The sequence below is a fragment of the Polyodon spathula genome, chromosome 42, assembly GCF_017654505.1.
Source record: "Polyodon spathula isolate WHYD16114869_AA chromosome 42, ASM1765450v1, whole genome shotgun sequence".
NCBI classification, from domain to species: Eukaryota; Metazoa; Chordata; class Actinopteri; order Acipenseriformes; family Polyodontidae; genus Polyodon; species Polyodon spathula.
The window spans coordinates 1,086,025-1,099,926 of record NC_054575.1 but is presented as its reverse complement, the minus strand read 5'-3'; the positions used below and the strand labels follow the sequence as shown (position 1 = coordinate 1,099,926).

Below are 13,902 nucleotides of genomic sequence, written 5' to 3'. Positions count from 1 at the left end.
GAGGACACATTTCGCCTGCTGCATTCCACGATACAGCTCAAAGGAATCTAGTTTATGACATGCGTTTCTGCAGTGCTTTATGATCAATATCAATACAGTTCACCTGCTTTAAAAATAGTCCAATTAAACTGCAGAATCAATTCAGATCAGAAAATGGATCTGAGATTTCCTTTAACCTGATTGGTCAATATGAGGCCCGAAATCATTCAAGCTATGTTTAATCTCTGGTCCAAATCAATTTGCTGAAAAATGTATTTGTTTATGTATTTTACTTTTTTTCTACTTGATGAAAGAAAATCTCCATTCTAGTACACACACAATGCTTTCTTTCAATGTAGAGTAAAGCCTGCTTCCTCGCTGTCCTATATGTTCAATCTAGCTACCTGCACAAACAAAACCCCATGAAAAAGACAGCCAGAGACAGGATGGCCATTTTGTTTGAAACAATGTGAGCTATTAATTAACATGTATTTATACTAAAGTAATACAAAAATGACTACAAAAGATTTAGAAGTGCGTACTTTTTCGAGATTTACGATTATACTGTATTTATTATTATACTGTATTATTTACAGTATAAACGTAAATCTCGACAAACTACTCACTTCTAAATCTTTTGTAGTCATTTTTGATTTACTTTAGTATAAATACATGTTAATTTGGATTCATATGTTGTTTTTTTCTGACTTTATGTGAACGAAAAGACACATTTGCCCGTTCTCCCATTGGAAATAGTGATATTTTGAAATATCACTGTCCTGGTCACAAAAACAAAGTTTGTGAGGAATAATAGCCATTTTCTATACTTTTGAGGCATAAGCAATTAGGAAATAACACTTACTACCCAGGAACAAAAATTGTGTTACATGTTATATTATTATTATTATTATTATTATTATTATTATTATTATTATTATTATTATTATTAATTAATAATAATAATAATAATAATAATAAATAATAATAATAATAATACAATAATAATAATAATAATAATAATAGGAACACTCTTATCAATGGATTGTCGTATGCAAAGCATTCTAGGCTTGAATGAGGTCATTGCCATGCTGGTGCATAGTATGTCAGATTTATAAACATCTTCACCGCCAAGCTTTAAATTTGCAATCACATTCACCGTTACACTGGGGAACAGGCATATGGACATACACGTGAAAACAAACGACTAACGACAGGCGTCTATTTGGGGTTATTAGAAGTATTGGTTTTGTTCACTGTGACTTCACCGCCCTACCACAGTGCTTCTGCACACAAAGACTCGTAAGTGTTTGAAAGCGTGTCCAAGGGGGGCGGGGAGGACGGGACGGGACAGGACAGGACGGGACGGGACGGGGGTGGGGACAACGCCCCCCCCAGCTCACAAATAAAAATACAGAACAACGCCCCAGCGGGTGACGTCATGGGGTTTTTTTTTTGTTGCAATAGCCCGGCGTGGGATACAGAAGCGGCTTTACGACTGGGATAACGGGTATTTGTTACTTACTTGCTTGTGAGCAACATAACAAGCTATTCTTTTGTAAAGTTGCAAGTGCCTGTATTGTGAGGGAACAGTGTGTGGATTGTAGTAATTTTGTTTGTGTCGTAAAATATATAGTTTTCACCGGATTTACTTTGTTTATCGCCTAAATATGTTTCCGGAACAAAAACTAGGGTAAGTATTATTATTATTATTATTATTATTATTATTATATTATTATTATTTCCTGACAAGTCGTGCTTTTGAAGCTGGCGAGACACCAATTTCCTGTGAGTGGGCGACTGTGTAACTTTCCGACTGCTGTCAAGCTGAGCGCACTAATGCAATTTATTGCTTGGAGCTTGGTTTCAGTCCATTGTGTGGCACACCAAGGGAGATCTACAGTGCTGAAGTTGGCTTCTTATTCGCTAGCTTCTTATTTAAGGAACGTTGCAAGGGTCGAAGTGAAATAGTTAATTTGCCAGTTCATAAGTTAATTCGTAAATGAGCTGTTTGCCAGTTGAACTTTTTTAAAGCCTGTGTTTGAACATTGTCAAACACACGAGGAGAGGAAAACAATTTCTCCTGGGAGGGAGGGGAGGGAGAGGGAGGAGGGAGGGGGGGGGGAGGGAGACGGTAGCTCTCACGGACCGCCCCACGACTCCGCGCTACGAGCTCTAACAGGGAGGGGGGGGGGAGGCGTCTGCCATCGAGAGTGCTGGCAACTGCTGTTGATGCCTTAGCGATGTCGCTGTGTTCCTAGCAAAAGGCTTGGGGGCAGTTTACGTAGCTGGGGCATGCATGAAGATGCTTCTATCTGAAATAATACGGTATGTTACACAAACATAACAACACATTGCATCCTTTGCATGTCCAGTTAAAAGATCCAACGAAGTTGTTGGCACAGTGCTGTCACGAGTGATGCGTGTCGCTGTATTCAGTCACTTCTCAGTCATGGAATTACGATGCCATGACTTTAGGCTTCGAAGAGCACTCGGCTCTGCTCAGATCGAGCCTGGATCCAGGATCAGATCCCTTACCGGCCCCCGAGGCAATGCAGAGCGAGTGTGGCATAATGCAGATTTAATGAGAGGGATGAGAATTGCCCTGGAAATAAATTTCTAGAAACGTTGAGGGTTTCCCCACAATTGAAATAATTAACATAAATGCAGATTTGCTATTAGAATGATGCTAGTGTGTATTGGTATAAGAGAAGGGTGTTTTTTAAAAAAAAATATATTTTTAACTTCCATCCACTTTAAAATATGCAAGTGAGGTTGTAGCTTGGACCTCACCGCAGTGTATCGGTGAAAATGTGAAAAAACACCAAGCTCCAGACAATACGTTTCAAACTTTTAAATGCTGAAGACGCCTACTCGTGTCATTGACAGTGTTCAAACATAGCCTTTATTTGGATCTTTGAAAGTTCAATAAGCAAACAGCTCATTAAAATTTTAACTTAAGAATTGACAAATTAACTTACAAATTAATTTATAAATGCAATTTATAAATAAAAAAAATTAACGAATGAACTTATAAATTGACAAATTAATGAATTATTGAATTTTAACCCTATAATGCTCCATACTTATTTGGCCATCTTATTATTCGCTTTCAGCAAATGTAACACACATTGAATAAGTAAATGGGTTATTTTGGGGGTTAATTTGCTCTGGACTACTTATTTCAAAGTTGATTCTCACAGAGGGGGAACCCGTGCATATTTATCCCAGCCCAAAACTAAGCTTGATACAAAAACAATGGGCAAACATGGCACAGATCGCGTATTCCAAGGTGTGGCTGTTTCCGGGGGTAGCAAAGCATGGATGTGACTGGTTGATGATCCGGACAGCGGTGGGAAACAACGAGAGGTTATATAATAAGGGGATGCATGAGCCTGGGGGACTGGAGGTAGTCACCACTGAACTTGTGAGAAACTGTGGGTGCGACTGAGAGAGCATGTAAGCTGTGACCGGAGAGAACATGCAGTAAAAGTGCCAAGACTAAAACGCAGGATTATTATTTTGACGCTGCGAATTCTGTCCCCTGGCAGGAATTCTCTATAGTTTCAAATAAAACAAAACATTTTGAGAATTCAGCACCATCTCCCTTACTACCAATTCCTAAACATGAAAACATTACGATATACTAAATGAACAGATCAAGATTATTTAACAAATCTGAAAACGTCTTAGTTTCAATTCGAAAGGTTAACCAAACACACACACATATATACAGTAATATATAATATATATATATATATATATATATATATTATATATATATAATTCAATTCAAGGAAAGTTTATGCATGGTTAATTCAAGGAAAGTTAAGTTTTTTGCTTCACTATATGTATTATAAGAGGGAGTTATTTTATTTTGTATTTTAGTCAGGTGTGTGTCTCATTCATTCGTTCGCTGTCACAGAAGCATGTTACATTACTTTGCCATCAATTATCCTCCACAGACCTTAGACAGACCAAGTGGGTGTGTGTGTTAGTACATGTACATTTTTAACATATTTTTTTTTTAATTGAAGGGGGCGGTGTACTACCTCGTAAGTATCACATATCTTAAAACTGATTGAAAACCCTGTAGGATAGACACCAAAAATACAGTTAATCAGCAGATTACATAAGCACAGAGTTGGCTACACGACATGTTTCTATAAATCTGTGCAAAAAGGAATTTAGAACAAACTAGTGTTTATTCATATTTTTCTTGTAACTTTGAGCTCTTGTGTCTAGCAGGTACACCTATGAGGAGTACAAATTCACTGCTGACTGGCTGCTAGCGAATACGGAGCACCGCCCCCTGATTGCTATTATCTGTGGGTCTGGGCTCGGTGGGTTGGCTGAGATTTTGAAGGATCAGAAGGTGTTCAGCTACTCTGACATTCCCAACTTTCCACAGAGCACAGGTACGGAAATGGAAGTTTTGTATGGGAATAATCGTATTATCATATGAATCGCATATCCTGAAATAGTATTTCAAACAGCAGTTGACATATTCAGCAGTGACGTTCCTCACAAGCCTGTCTAGGGTGTCTCTTATTGCTGTGGTAAGGGGAAAATGTAATTGGAGATTCTAAATTGGGTAGAAAAATAAGATTGTGCTCAGAAACTGCTATTAAACACAGAGTTGTTCTTAGTGTGCAACAATGCTGTATGCACGTGGTGATCGCTGTTAGTGTGGAACATGTTAAAATAAGTATGGAAAAGTTCGATTTTGTGACAGCTGAACTTGAAGTGAATACCGACAAGATTCAGGACAAAAATGGGCATTGTGAAGGTGTAAGACAATAAAATTATGCTTGCAACAGGTCAGGTGAGGTCAGTTCTATTGCCATTCCCTGACAGCAGCCAGATAACACCAACTGCACTCAGAGTCATAGTTTCTTAGTAGTTACTTCAGATCTTTATTAACTCTTATACAAAGGAAAACTACACACCTTGATACCCCAGTGAATGACACGTTATTTTTGGTTGCAGTGCATGGCCATGCAGGGCGACTTGTTTTTGGAACCCTAAAAGGGAAATCGTGTGTCTGCATGCAGGGCAGATTCCATCTGTATGAGGGCTATCCCATCTGGAAGGTGAGCGTGTTCATCTGTCACATTTGTACATCTCTGTAACGTGTGTCTTTGTGATCAACTGCCATTTGAATTTCTACTTTTGTTTCATTTTCTTACTCTCGTCTCTTCACCTTACCAGACCGGACCTGCAAGAAAATCTGCAAAATAACTCCTGACACCAAGATATGATGTGGAGTGTTCTGCGAAACATCTTAGATGTTTAGTATTAGTATGAATTGTGGCTTTTAAAAATGCAAATCAAGTAAACATAATCATATTAAACAATGCGTGAGTTTTAATATCAGTAAAATCCTGAGAGACTGTCAATCAAAAACATCACATTTTTAAAGCCTTAGTTAGTTATGTATATGAGATCACTTTAGCAGTCTGTTATGATAATAAGCTGCAAAATACGGTGACTGTGTCAAAGTATGAATTAGGTGGGAGTCTGCAAACATTGCGATTTCTGAGGAATCTGCAGATATGGACTGCCTGTTCTCATTCCTCTCTCAGCCACTGTGGCAGTCTTTTCTCCACCTCTTCTATTTATCAGTGTCCATGGCTACTGATCCTGTGCCAAGCCTCCCAGTCTTTCTGGCAGGAAGGACACACCTTTTTTTTAACCTTATCAAGAACAAACATCTGAATTCAGAAGATCCCATAACTAAAAACTCTTGTGCGTAATAGTTAAACAGCAAGACACAACTTCTATTCAAATGAGAACTTTTGATTTAAAAAAAAAAAAAAATAATAATAATCTGATCCCTGACCTGAACTAAAAGTTATTGTCGACTTTTCCTAAACACACAGGTGTGTTACAGGGAAAAACCCTTTTTTTGAAAAACTTTTTTTTACAAATTTATTTTTAACATATATATATATATATATATATATATATATATATATATATATATATATATAATATATATATAAAAAAATTTTTTTTTAACAAAAGGCAATTAGAGAAATATACTTATATAAGGGGGGTTAGGGGGAACTTGGGAATTTTGTTCACATCAGGAACCAGGAACTCTGTTGTAATTTCAGGTCCGTGGTAGTGATACTGATAGATAAACTTGTGGATGGGTCGCCATTAAAACAGAACACAACTTTAAGAGTTCCATTGGTTGGTCATAAACTAGCTCCTAAGTTTTAGCATAATTAATTTGGTCTGAGAGGCATTGGCCATTTTCAGAAAATCGGGAAATCTCCACTATCTCCGTCAGTTTTAAAAAAGTAACCTGAAATAAGTACTTTCAGATATTCACTATTGGGTCATAACTAGGGGTTCTTGTTTTCAGTAAACAATTTTGGTCGATTTTAAGTACCAGCTGAATTTAATGCTCAAGTACCGACATTTATTTTATAATGCCTACTTTTTTTTTTTTTTTTTTTTTTTTTTTGAACTCCATTTCCCAACATCCCCTGCAGTGAGAATGCGTGAAGGCTTCCCTCATCAGTTCATAGTTACTTTGTTGTTGTTGCACACGCTCTTTGCATGCTGTGAATTTCAAGAAAAAACTGTCTTTGTGTACAGAGTTATGTTGTACCCATGACCTTTTGGTGTGAGGTCATGGGTCATGAGGTCATGGAAACTACAGACCTGGATGCATTCACTTCAGTTCCAGTCTTGTTTTATATTTCAGATAACGTTTCCAATCCGTATTTTCCGGTTGCTCGGTGTGGAGACGGTCATTGTGACGAACGCAGCGGGCGGCCTGAACGAGGACTACAAGGTGGGAGACATCATGCTGATCAAGGACCATCTCAACATGCCGGGCTTCGCTGGGAACAACCCTCTGGTGGGACCCAATGACGAGAGGTACTTAAAGTCGTGGGGTGTAGAATTGGAACAGGCTCAGCAAGAGAAAGACCCTGGTGTCATCACTTTTACCAGTCAGTGTGGGCAAAGGCAAAGAGAATGCGTGGGTATACAGTCTAACCAAAAGCGTAGTGTACAAAGGAGGCTGTATAGTGCACTGGTGAGACTGCACTTAGTATTGAGTTTTGTGTCCAGTTCAGTTTACCACAGTACCGGAGGGAAGCGTGCCCCCCACCCTCCGACTTGACAAAGTTTTGAGATCAATCGGCTGCTAGGCTGAACGGCCTCCTCTAGTTTGTAAATTTGTAGGGTCACAAAATGAAGTGCAGCGATGATCAGAGACAGTCCATCACACGATCGTTGCATCAAAGGTTTATTGCAGTGGTCATCAAAATACAGAGCGCTCCGGAGAATAATGGTCACTTTATCAGTAAACAGTGTATTCTACCGGGGTAAAGCATGTACATGGGTTATATAGTTTCTACATAAAATCCCTTGCTCCTATCAGGATTTGGCACGCCTAACCCTACATCCCCCAACAGCCCCCACCTCCCCCGTTGCATTTGTTTTATTCATTTCAGAAACCAGTTAAGATTAAGCAAGCATTTTATGGTTAAGCAAACATAGCACTTCTCCTTCTACCCTTCCTCTGTCCCCAGTCATCTGACTCAACCTAAGGGTGTGATGGAATATTATGTCCTTTCACCTTTCACAAGTTCTTCATATTGCAAAACTACACCCCAATGATCGTTGGTTGATCCTGTTATCCTGTTTTGTTCCTTCAAATGTTTTTGTATTGATCAAGGAGCAGGCAGTCTTGATTCTATCCCCTGCGCGATGATGATTGCCAAATTTAAAGAATTGGCAATGCATTTAAAAATAGTGCTGTGGTACAGACAACACAAGATACACCAAATGTAATGTGTTTCTTGTAACCCTTTGCAAGGTGTTCTTCAGCACTTTAGGATTGACACTTCAGACCCAAAGAAAAGTCCAGGCAGTCTCTTTCCTTTTGAGGCCCTTTAGCTTTGACTGCTGTCTCTAAAATGCGTTGAAGGGCTTTGTTTTATTGATAGGTTCGGAGTGCGCTTTCCCTGCATGTCTGACGCCTACGACCCTGACCTCAGAAAGCTGGCCAAGACTGTATCCGCAGAGCTGGGATACTCTGACTTCCTGAAGGAGGGTGTGTACTGTGTGTTAGGAGGGCCATCCTTCGAAACCATCGCAGAGTGCTATATGCTCAAACGGCTTGGGGCCGATGCAGTTGGTGAGTAACCTTCCCAACTAAACAGTTTCCGAATTCTTGTCCAGTTTGTACTTTCGTTTTGTTATGCAGATTAACTCCACAAGTTAATCCTTAATCCTGAATTGTTACTTCGTATCTCATTGTCCTTCAGGTGAGATGTAAAACCAAGGTCCTATTCTAAGTGACTCTGCAGCTGTTTCTTGTGCTGCTTCGTTCACTCCATAGTCTCCAAGACGCTTTTGGATAAAACATTCTGTTAGATAACACTAAAGTGCAAGTCCTTTTGGAAGTTGTCTTGTTCTGTTAAGTAGCCTCATATGTTCTTTGTCTTTTACTCTTATTTTTAGTTCTGGAATCTTTCTCTGATACTGTATTATTTTTCTATAATTATACCTGTTTTTTAGCTTGTCTGGAGAATGTATTTGCTAGAACTATATACCTTTTTATGCAGACAGAAAATAGTTGTGCTGGGAGAGTTAATGTCACATTGCATCAATTTGAATGGAATGTGGAAGGCTGCTTAGTCAAGGGGGAAAAAGAGTCATAACTCAATTTTGAAGGAATGGATGCCAATTAGTCTTAAATACCAGTCACTAAACTCCATCAGTATGTTGCTCATTTGCTTTGTTACTCGACAAGTTTATTTCGGTGTGTTCTGTGACTAATGGGTAGCAGCGTGTTGGTAATTTTTATACGATCCCTGAATGCTAACATTGTCCTGAATCAGTCTCTAAATCGTGTTGTTTGTTTGTGAAACGGTTTGCCTCAGCAGTAGTGCCAGATGTATTGCCACTAACTGGCCGTGCGTTCCCCTCCAGGTATGAGCACGGTTCATGAGGTGATCGTCGCTCGCCACTGCGGCATGCGTGTCTTTGGGCTCTCTCTCATCACTAACAAGGCCGTCATGGACTACGACAGCGAGAGCAAGGCTAACCACGAGGAGGTGCTCCAGACAGGCTTAGAGAGAGCGAGCCAGCTGGAGAGAATGATCTCCAGACTCGTGGAAGACATTGGGCACAACAACAGCAACATCTGCTGAGCAGAGATCTGAGGGACGAGGGAGTCTGGAATCGCAGGACTGTAGCGCAGGCCATTTAACATTTTATCTGAAGTGAAGTTGCAATGTAAACCTGCTTATTGTGTAATTTATGCTAACCTACACGACTCGTGGGGCAAGTGATTTGGTTCTGGCTAATTTTATATTTTAAGTTAATTTTTGTTAAAGATTGAAACTTTTTTTTTGAGAAACCTAACATCTTAATTAATTATATATTATATATATATATAATATATACTATATATATATATATACAATATAATCTATCAAACATTTTTTTCAAACTTAAAATGATGTTACAGAAACGCATGTCACGCACAAAAGTAAATTTCAGGTTGAATTGCAGAAGAACGATTTGCTATTTTCGATAAAAGAACATTCACATTCATATTATATATATATATATATATATATATATATATATAATATATATATATTTATATATAATATAGATATATATATATATATATATTCCAGTTTTCATAAAACATCACCAGCATTAATGAGGCTGCAATAAACAAGTGTAATTAGTCCACATTATTTAATTCATACGCAACAAATGCATTTGCTTATAGGAACCAAGGTGTATTGAACACTGTAAAAGGTGTAAATCGAATCAGAAATGCAATTGAGCCCCATTTTAATACGCAGCTTAGGACTATCTTGAGCTGCTTAGTTCACTGCAGCTGGTATTAACTTATGTAACTAGTTTAGTACCCTCTTCTGTACTAACCATGGCATCGTCCCCACGTACTAGGCTCCTTTCAAATCCTTGCAGTTGGCCCACAGAGGCTGCAGAAGGTAGGAAGTGTTGTTCTCAACCAATGGAGTTTACTGCAAAATCTGGCAAAGTTAATACTCGCTGATGTTTCATCTTAAATGGGCTTCACTTTTATGATTTTTATGATTTATTTGGTCATGTGACACAATTCCAGGTTCTGATGCTTCTGCATTTTTTCGCTAGATTTTTCAAGAGATGTTTATTAGGCCAATGAGACACAAGTGGGTGCTTAAGTTTTTTTTTTATTTGTTTTTTAAAAACATGCTGAAACAGCTCAACAATGAAATGCACATCGTAATTGCCTTATTATGGTTTGTAGTAGAGTTAGAACCACAGTCAATACTCCATATGAAAAACATGTAGGAGGCTGTGTGGTCCAATGGTTAAAGAAACTGGCTTGTAACCAGGAGGTCCCTGGTTCAAATCCCAGCTCACTGACTCACTTTGTGTGACCCTGAGTGAGTCACTGAGCCTCCTTGTGCTCCGTCTTTGGGGTGAGACGTTCTTGTAAGTGACTTTGCAGCTGATGCATAGTTCACACACCTTAGTCTCGCTTTGTGATGTTGGTCCATTATGAAAGGTGCTATATAAAAATAGATTGCTATGAATATTAATGAATAAGGACCTCAGGGGACCATAGTGCAAACTATAATCTGTCATGTGATGGTGCTTTAACAAACCCCATTTGAGAACCAAGGTTTAATAAATAGCTCTAACGCAATAGAAAACCTGCTTCCGTGGGTAGTTACCATACCCATACCATAACAATACGTTTATGTAGCATCTGTGTACAAACAACCAACATAGCGCTACATAAAGGCTACATCAAAAGGGTCTAAGTGTCCTATTGATCCATATTGCAAATAATCATATGTATTTATTTACCAATATTTTTAAAAACGTGATGTGCCGGTTTTCTTTTTATACCATGGATGAAATTTATACTGTGTTCTGCAGAGCGTCTTGTGTGTTTTAGTATTTGTATTAATAATAACTTAAAAAAAAATCTAAATCATGTAAACATCATATCACGCAACGTCTGGGTCAAGTACTTCCATATATGTTACACACATTTTATGTTCCAGTGTCAATTAACCTCGCTCTCCATCATACTGCTCACGGAACATACAATGCTTGTGAGCACTGGTTACTGTTTTGCATCAGTCCTTATTGAAATAGTAAGAATAAGATTATGCAGACCTGGTGCACCTCTTGCAGCAGTAAGAGATTTGATGCATGATGGGAAGGTTTTGGTACTTGTTGTTCCAAGTATTGCAATTGGTGTAGGTGGGAGCTTGTGCAGTAGATGAAAGATATAACGTGTTCTATTTAAATGCTAAATATATTATAAATACTAAATATATAATCTAATTTTTCAAAGACTACCAAAGAGAATGACACTTAGTGTCTTAAAGCAGCCTGTGTGTGTGTGTGTGTGTGTCTATATATTATATATATAATCTCAACCAAATGTCCATATAGTATTTAATAAATTAATACATGTGCCTGCTTAAATTGTATTGATCTTAAGCCTATGCATTCCTTATGCAGAGATACTTAATACCTTTTAATTTTATTTATCCAATTACACTTGTGTTGATTTGAGTTTGTTACCAGTATCTCAAATGTTAAATGTATACAGCAATACTGTAAATCTAATCGTACGATACAAATGTTAAGCACGTTTTTGGTATTAATTTACTTTGACACTTTATGAGGTAACCCTGATCTTGGTGTTTCAATGTGGTCGTCGTTACTGTATGATCTCTGGATCTTCATGGCCTAATTTAATTGTCGCTTGTCTTCGGATTTCAGTTTGGGTGAGCCTAGATTCATTTCAGGTTGTTTTTCATGTAAATGGATGGCATGCATTTATGAATAGTTGTCTGTAGGGAGGAGTTTACTGTATTAAAATGGTGGTCTACAGAAGTGTCGGTTTTCTTTCTTTATACCATGGATGACATCTATAACATGTTCAGCGGAGCAGCTTGTGTGTTTTAGTATTTGTATTAATAATAGCTTTTAAAAATCTAAATCATGTAAATAATCATATCACACAATGTCTGGGTCAAGTACTTCCATTTTAATAGCTCAAGCATTTTTGTCAGTAAAATCTTCAGAAACTGTCAAACATAACTATCACACGAGACTTCTATTGGGCTACGTTATCAAAGCCTCAACTCCAGTCTTTAATTCTAGTTCTCGAAGGAGACAAAACATCTAATTTAACAAAACTTTAATCGAACAACCGAGTTATATGTTCCAGGTAATTCCAGCATCTGTTTATGATAACTGTGCAGCTGCAGAATATGGAAAATCTGTGAAAGACTGCGGATTCTGCAGGATCCTGCAAATTTCACAATTTCTGAGGAATTCCATTATCTGTATATTTGGACTGCCTCTGCTCATCTGTTAAAAGGTAAGAATGTGGTAATCGATAAGCTATTTCTGCAAAAATACCAAGTCTGTGTTAAGGTGGGGGACAAATTCCCTGTTAAAGCACCAATTAGCTATATTTAACTGTATAAAATAAAAATGACTGGGAAACTGCAACTTGTACACAGAGACCAGGAACAAATTATATTGTAGTGACATGATCATGGGACAGTGTCTGTTGGCAGCATTATGAAACTAAAATACAAAATAACATAAATACCTACACCAATGCATTCTGTTCTCCTCTTAAACGGATCAGAATGAACGTATTGTATTCCTGATGTTTTGAAAACACATTTTTTCTCAAGCTTTAAGTATATTGTCTTGGTTCAGTTCTCAGGGGAAGCTTGACAAAAAAAATCCTATAAATGCGCTCTGTTCTGCTCTGACAAGAGTCCTGACCCTGACTTTCCATTGCATCACACGGCAGCCAAAAGAACACACAGCTAACATTCATTCTAGTACATCTTATCTCATGGGCGTAGATCCGGGGGAGGAGGAGGGGGGGGGGGGAGTATATTTTACTGTAATTATATATTGTGAACTATTTGTTCCGTTTTGAATGTGGTAGCCAACTGACAGAATAAGCATCAGAAACAGAAAATAAGGTCAAAGAATAAGCAGTTTTATTGTTCTTTGATTAACATTCAGCTGCTGCTGGCAAGAGTAGATCCTGTTTTGGATCAGGAAGTCTCTCCAGGTAAGTGTCACATGTTCATTTTTCACAAGTGCTGTCGCGTAATGATGTTTGTAATCCTTTTTCAGGTGAACAGGTAAGTATTCCAAGCAGCATCTCCCTTTCCAGGAAGATTGCACCCCCGTGTGGTCCACACAGGTACAATAGGTGAGGATGCTCCTTTAGCGCCCTCTCACAATCCTTGGGATTAACACATCACCTTTGTGTTATTTTGGGTTACTTTCTGCCCTCTGCTGGTGAACACGGTAACATGCAGCCTATGGCTTTGCTGGGACTTGCATAAAAATAAAACAAGCCATTTCAGGGTCACACAGAGAGTATTGTTTCGGTTACTGTTAATGAGGTTTGTGCAGCCAGCCTTAATTAAATAAAACACAGTCCATTGAAACAAGGCGGTTGCTTGAAAGAACAAAGTAACAGTCCATAAATAACAGGCTTTTGTAAATTCAATGCGTTCACACCATGCGCGCTGATATAAAAAAAGGGCCTGTTTATATGTATTCAGTTTGGCATACAACTCAAAAGCTGGGGTAAACAGATTGAATGCTGCATCCAGCAGGTAAGTAAATCAGATGAGCAAAACAGTCCTTTTAAATCAGTGGCTTTCTTTTAAAATCAGATGCAAACCTAACGCTGTCTTCCTTTTAAAACCAAGCACAAATGTATACCACCAGCATGCAGTCTGAGTTGCCTTTCAGTTTGAAGATGTCCACCAATGACATTATGTATGGGATATACCTGCCCATTGGGTAGGTGTCGCTGAGCTCTCTATACTAGAGCTGCCGATAGACCCCTTCCTCAGATGACGCACTCGA

General features: G+C 38.3%; 1 protein-coding gene across 3 annotated transcripts; it reads left to right on the top strand.

Moving 5' to 3' along the window:
- The first annotated feature begins 1,415 nt into the window (after positions 1-1,415).
- LOC121305304 (purine nucleoside phosphorylase-like) lies at positions 1,416-9,373 on the top strand. Of its 3 annotated transcripts, none has more exons than XM_041236907.1 (6): positions 1,416-1,669; positions 4,225-4,394; positions 4,966-5,069; positions 6,695-6,870; positions 7,947-8,137; positions 8,935-9,373. In XM_041236907.1, the coding sequence occupies exons 1-6, from the start codon at positions 1,647-1,649 to the stop codon at positions 9,153-9,155; spliced, it is 885 nt and encodes a 294-aa protein (XP_041092841.1). In that variant the 5' UTR covers positions 1,416-1,646; the 3' UTR covers positions 9,156-9,373. The 3 variants fall into 3 exon arrangements, with proteins under 3 accessions (XP_041092841.1, XP_041092842.1, XP_041092839.1); XM_041236908.1 differs by having other exon boundaries at positions 4,222-4,394; positions 7,947-8,053; XM_041236905.1 differs by having other exon boundaries at positions 4,222-4,394.
- Positions 9,374-13,902: the final 4,529 nt, after the last annotated feature.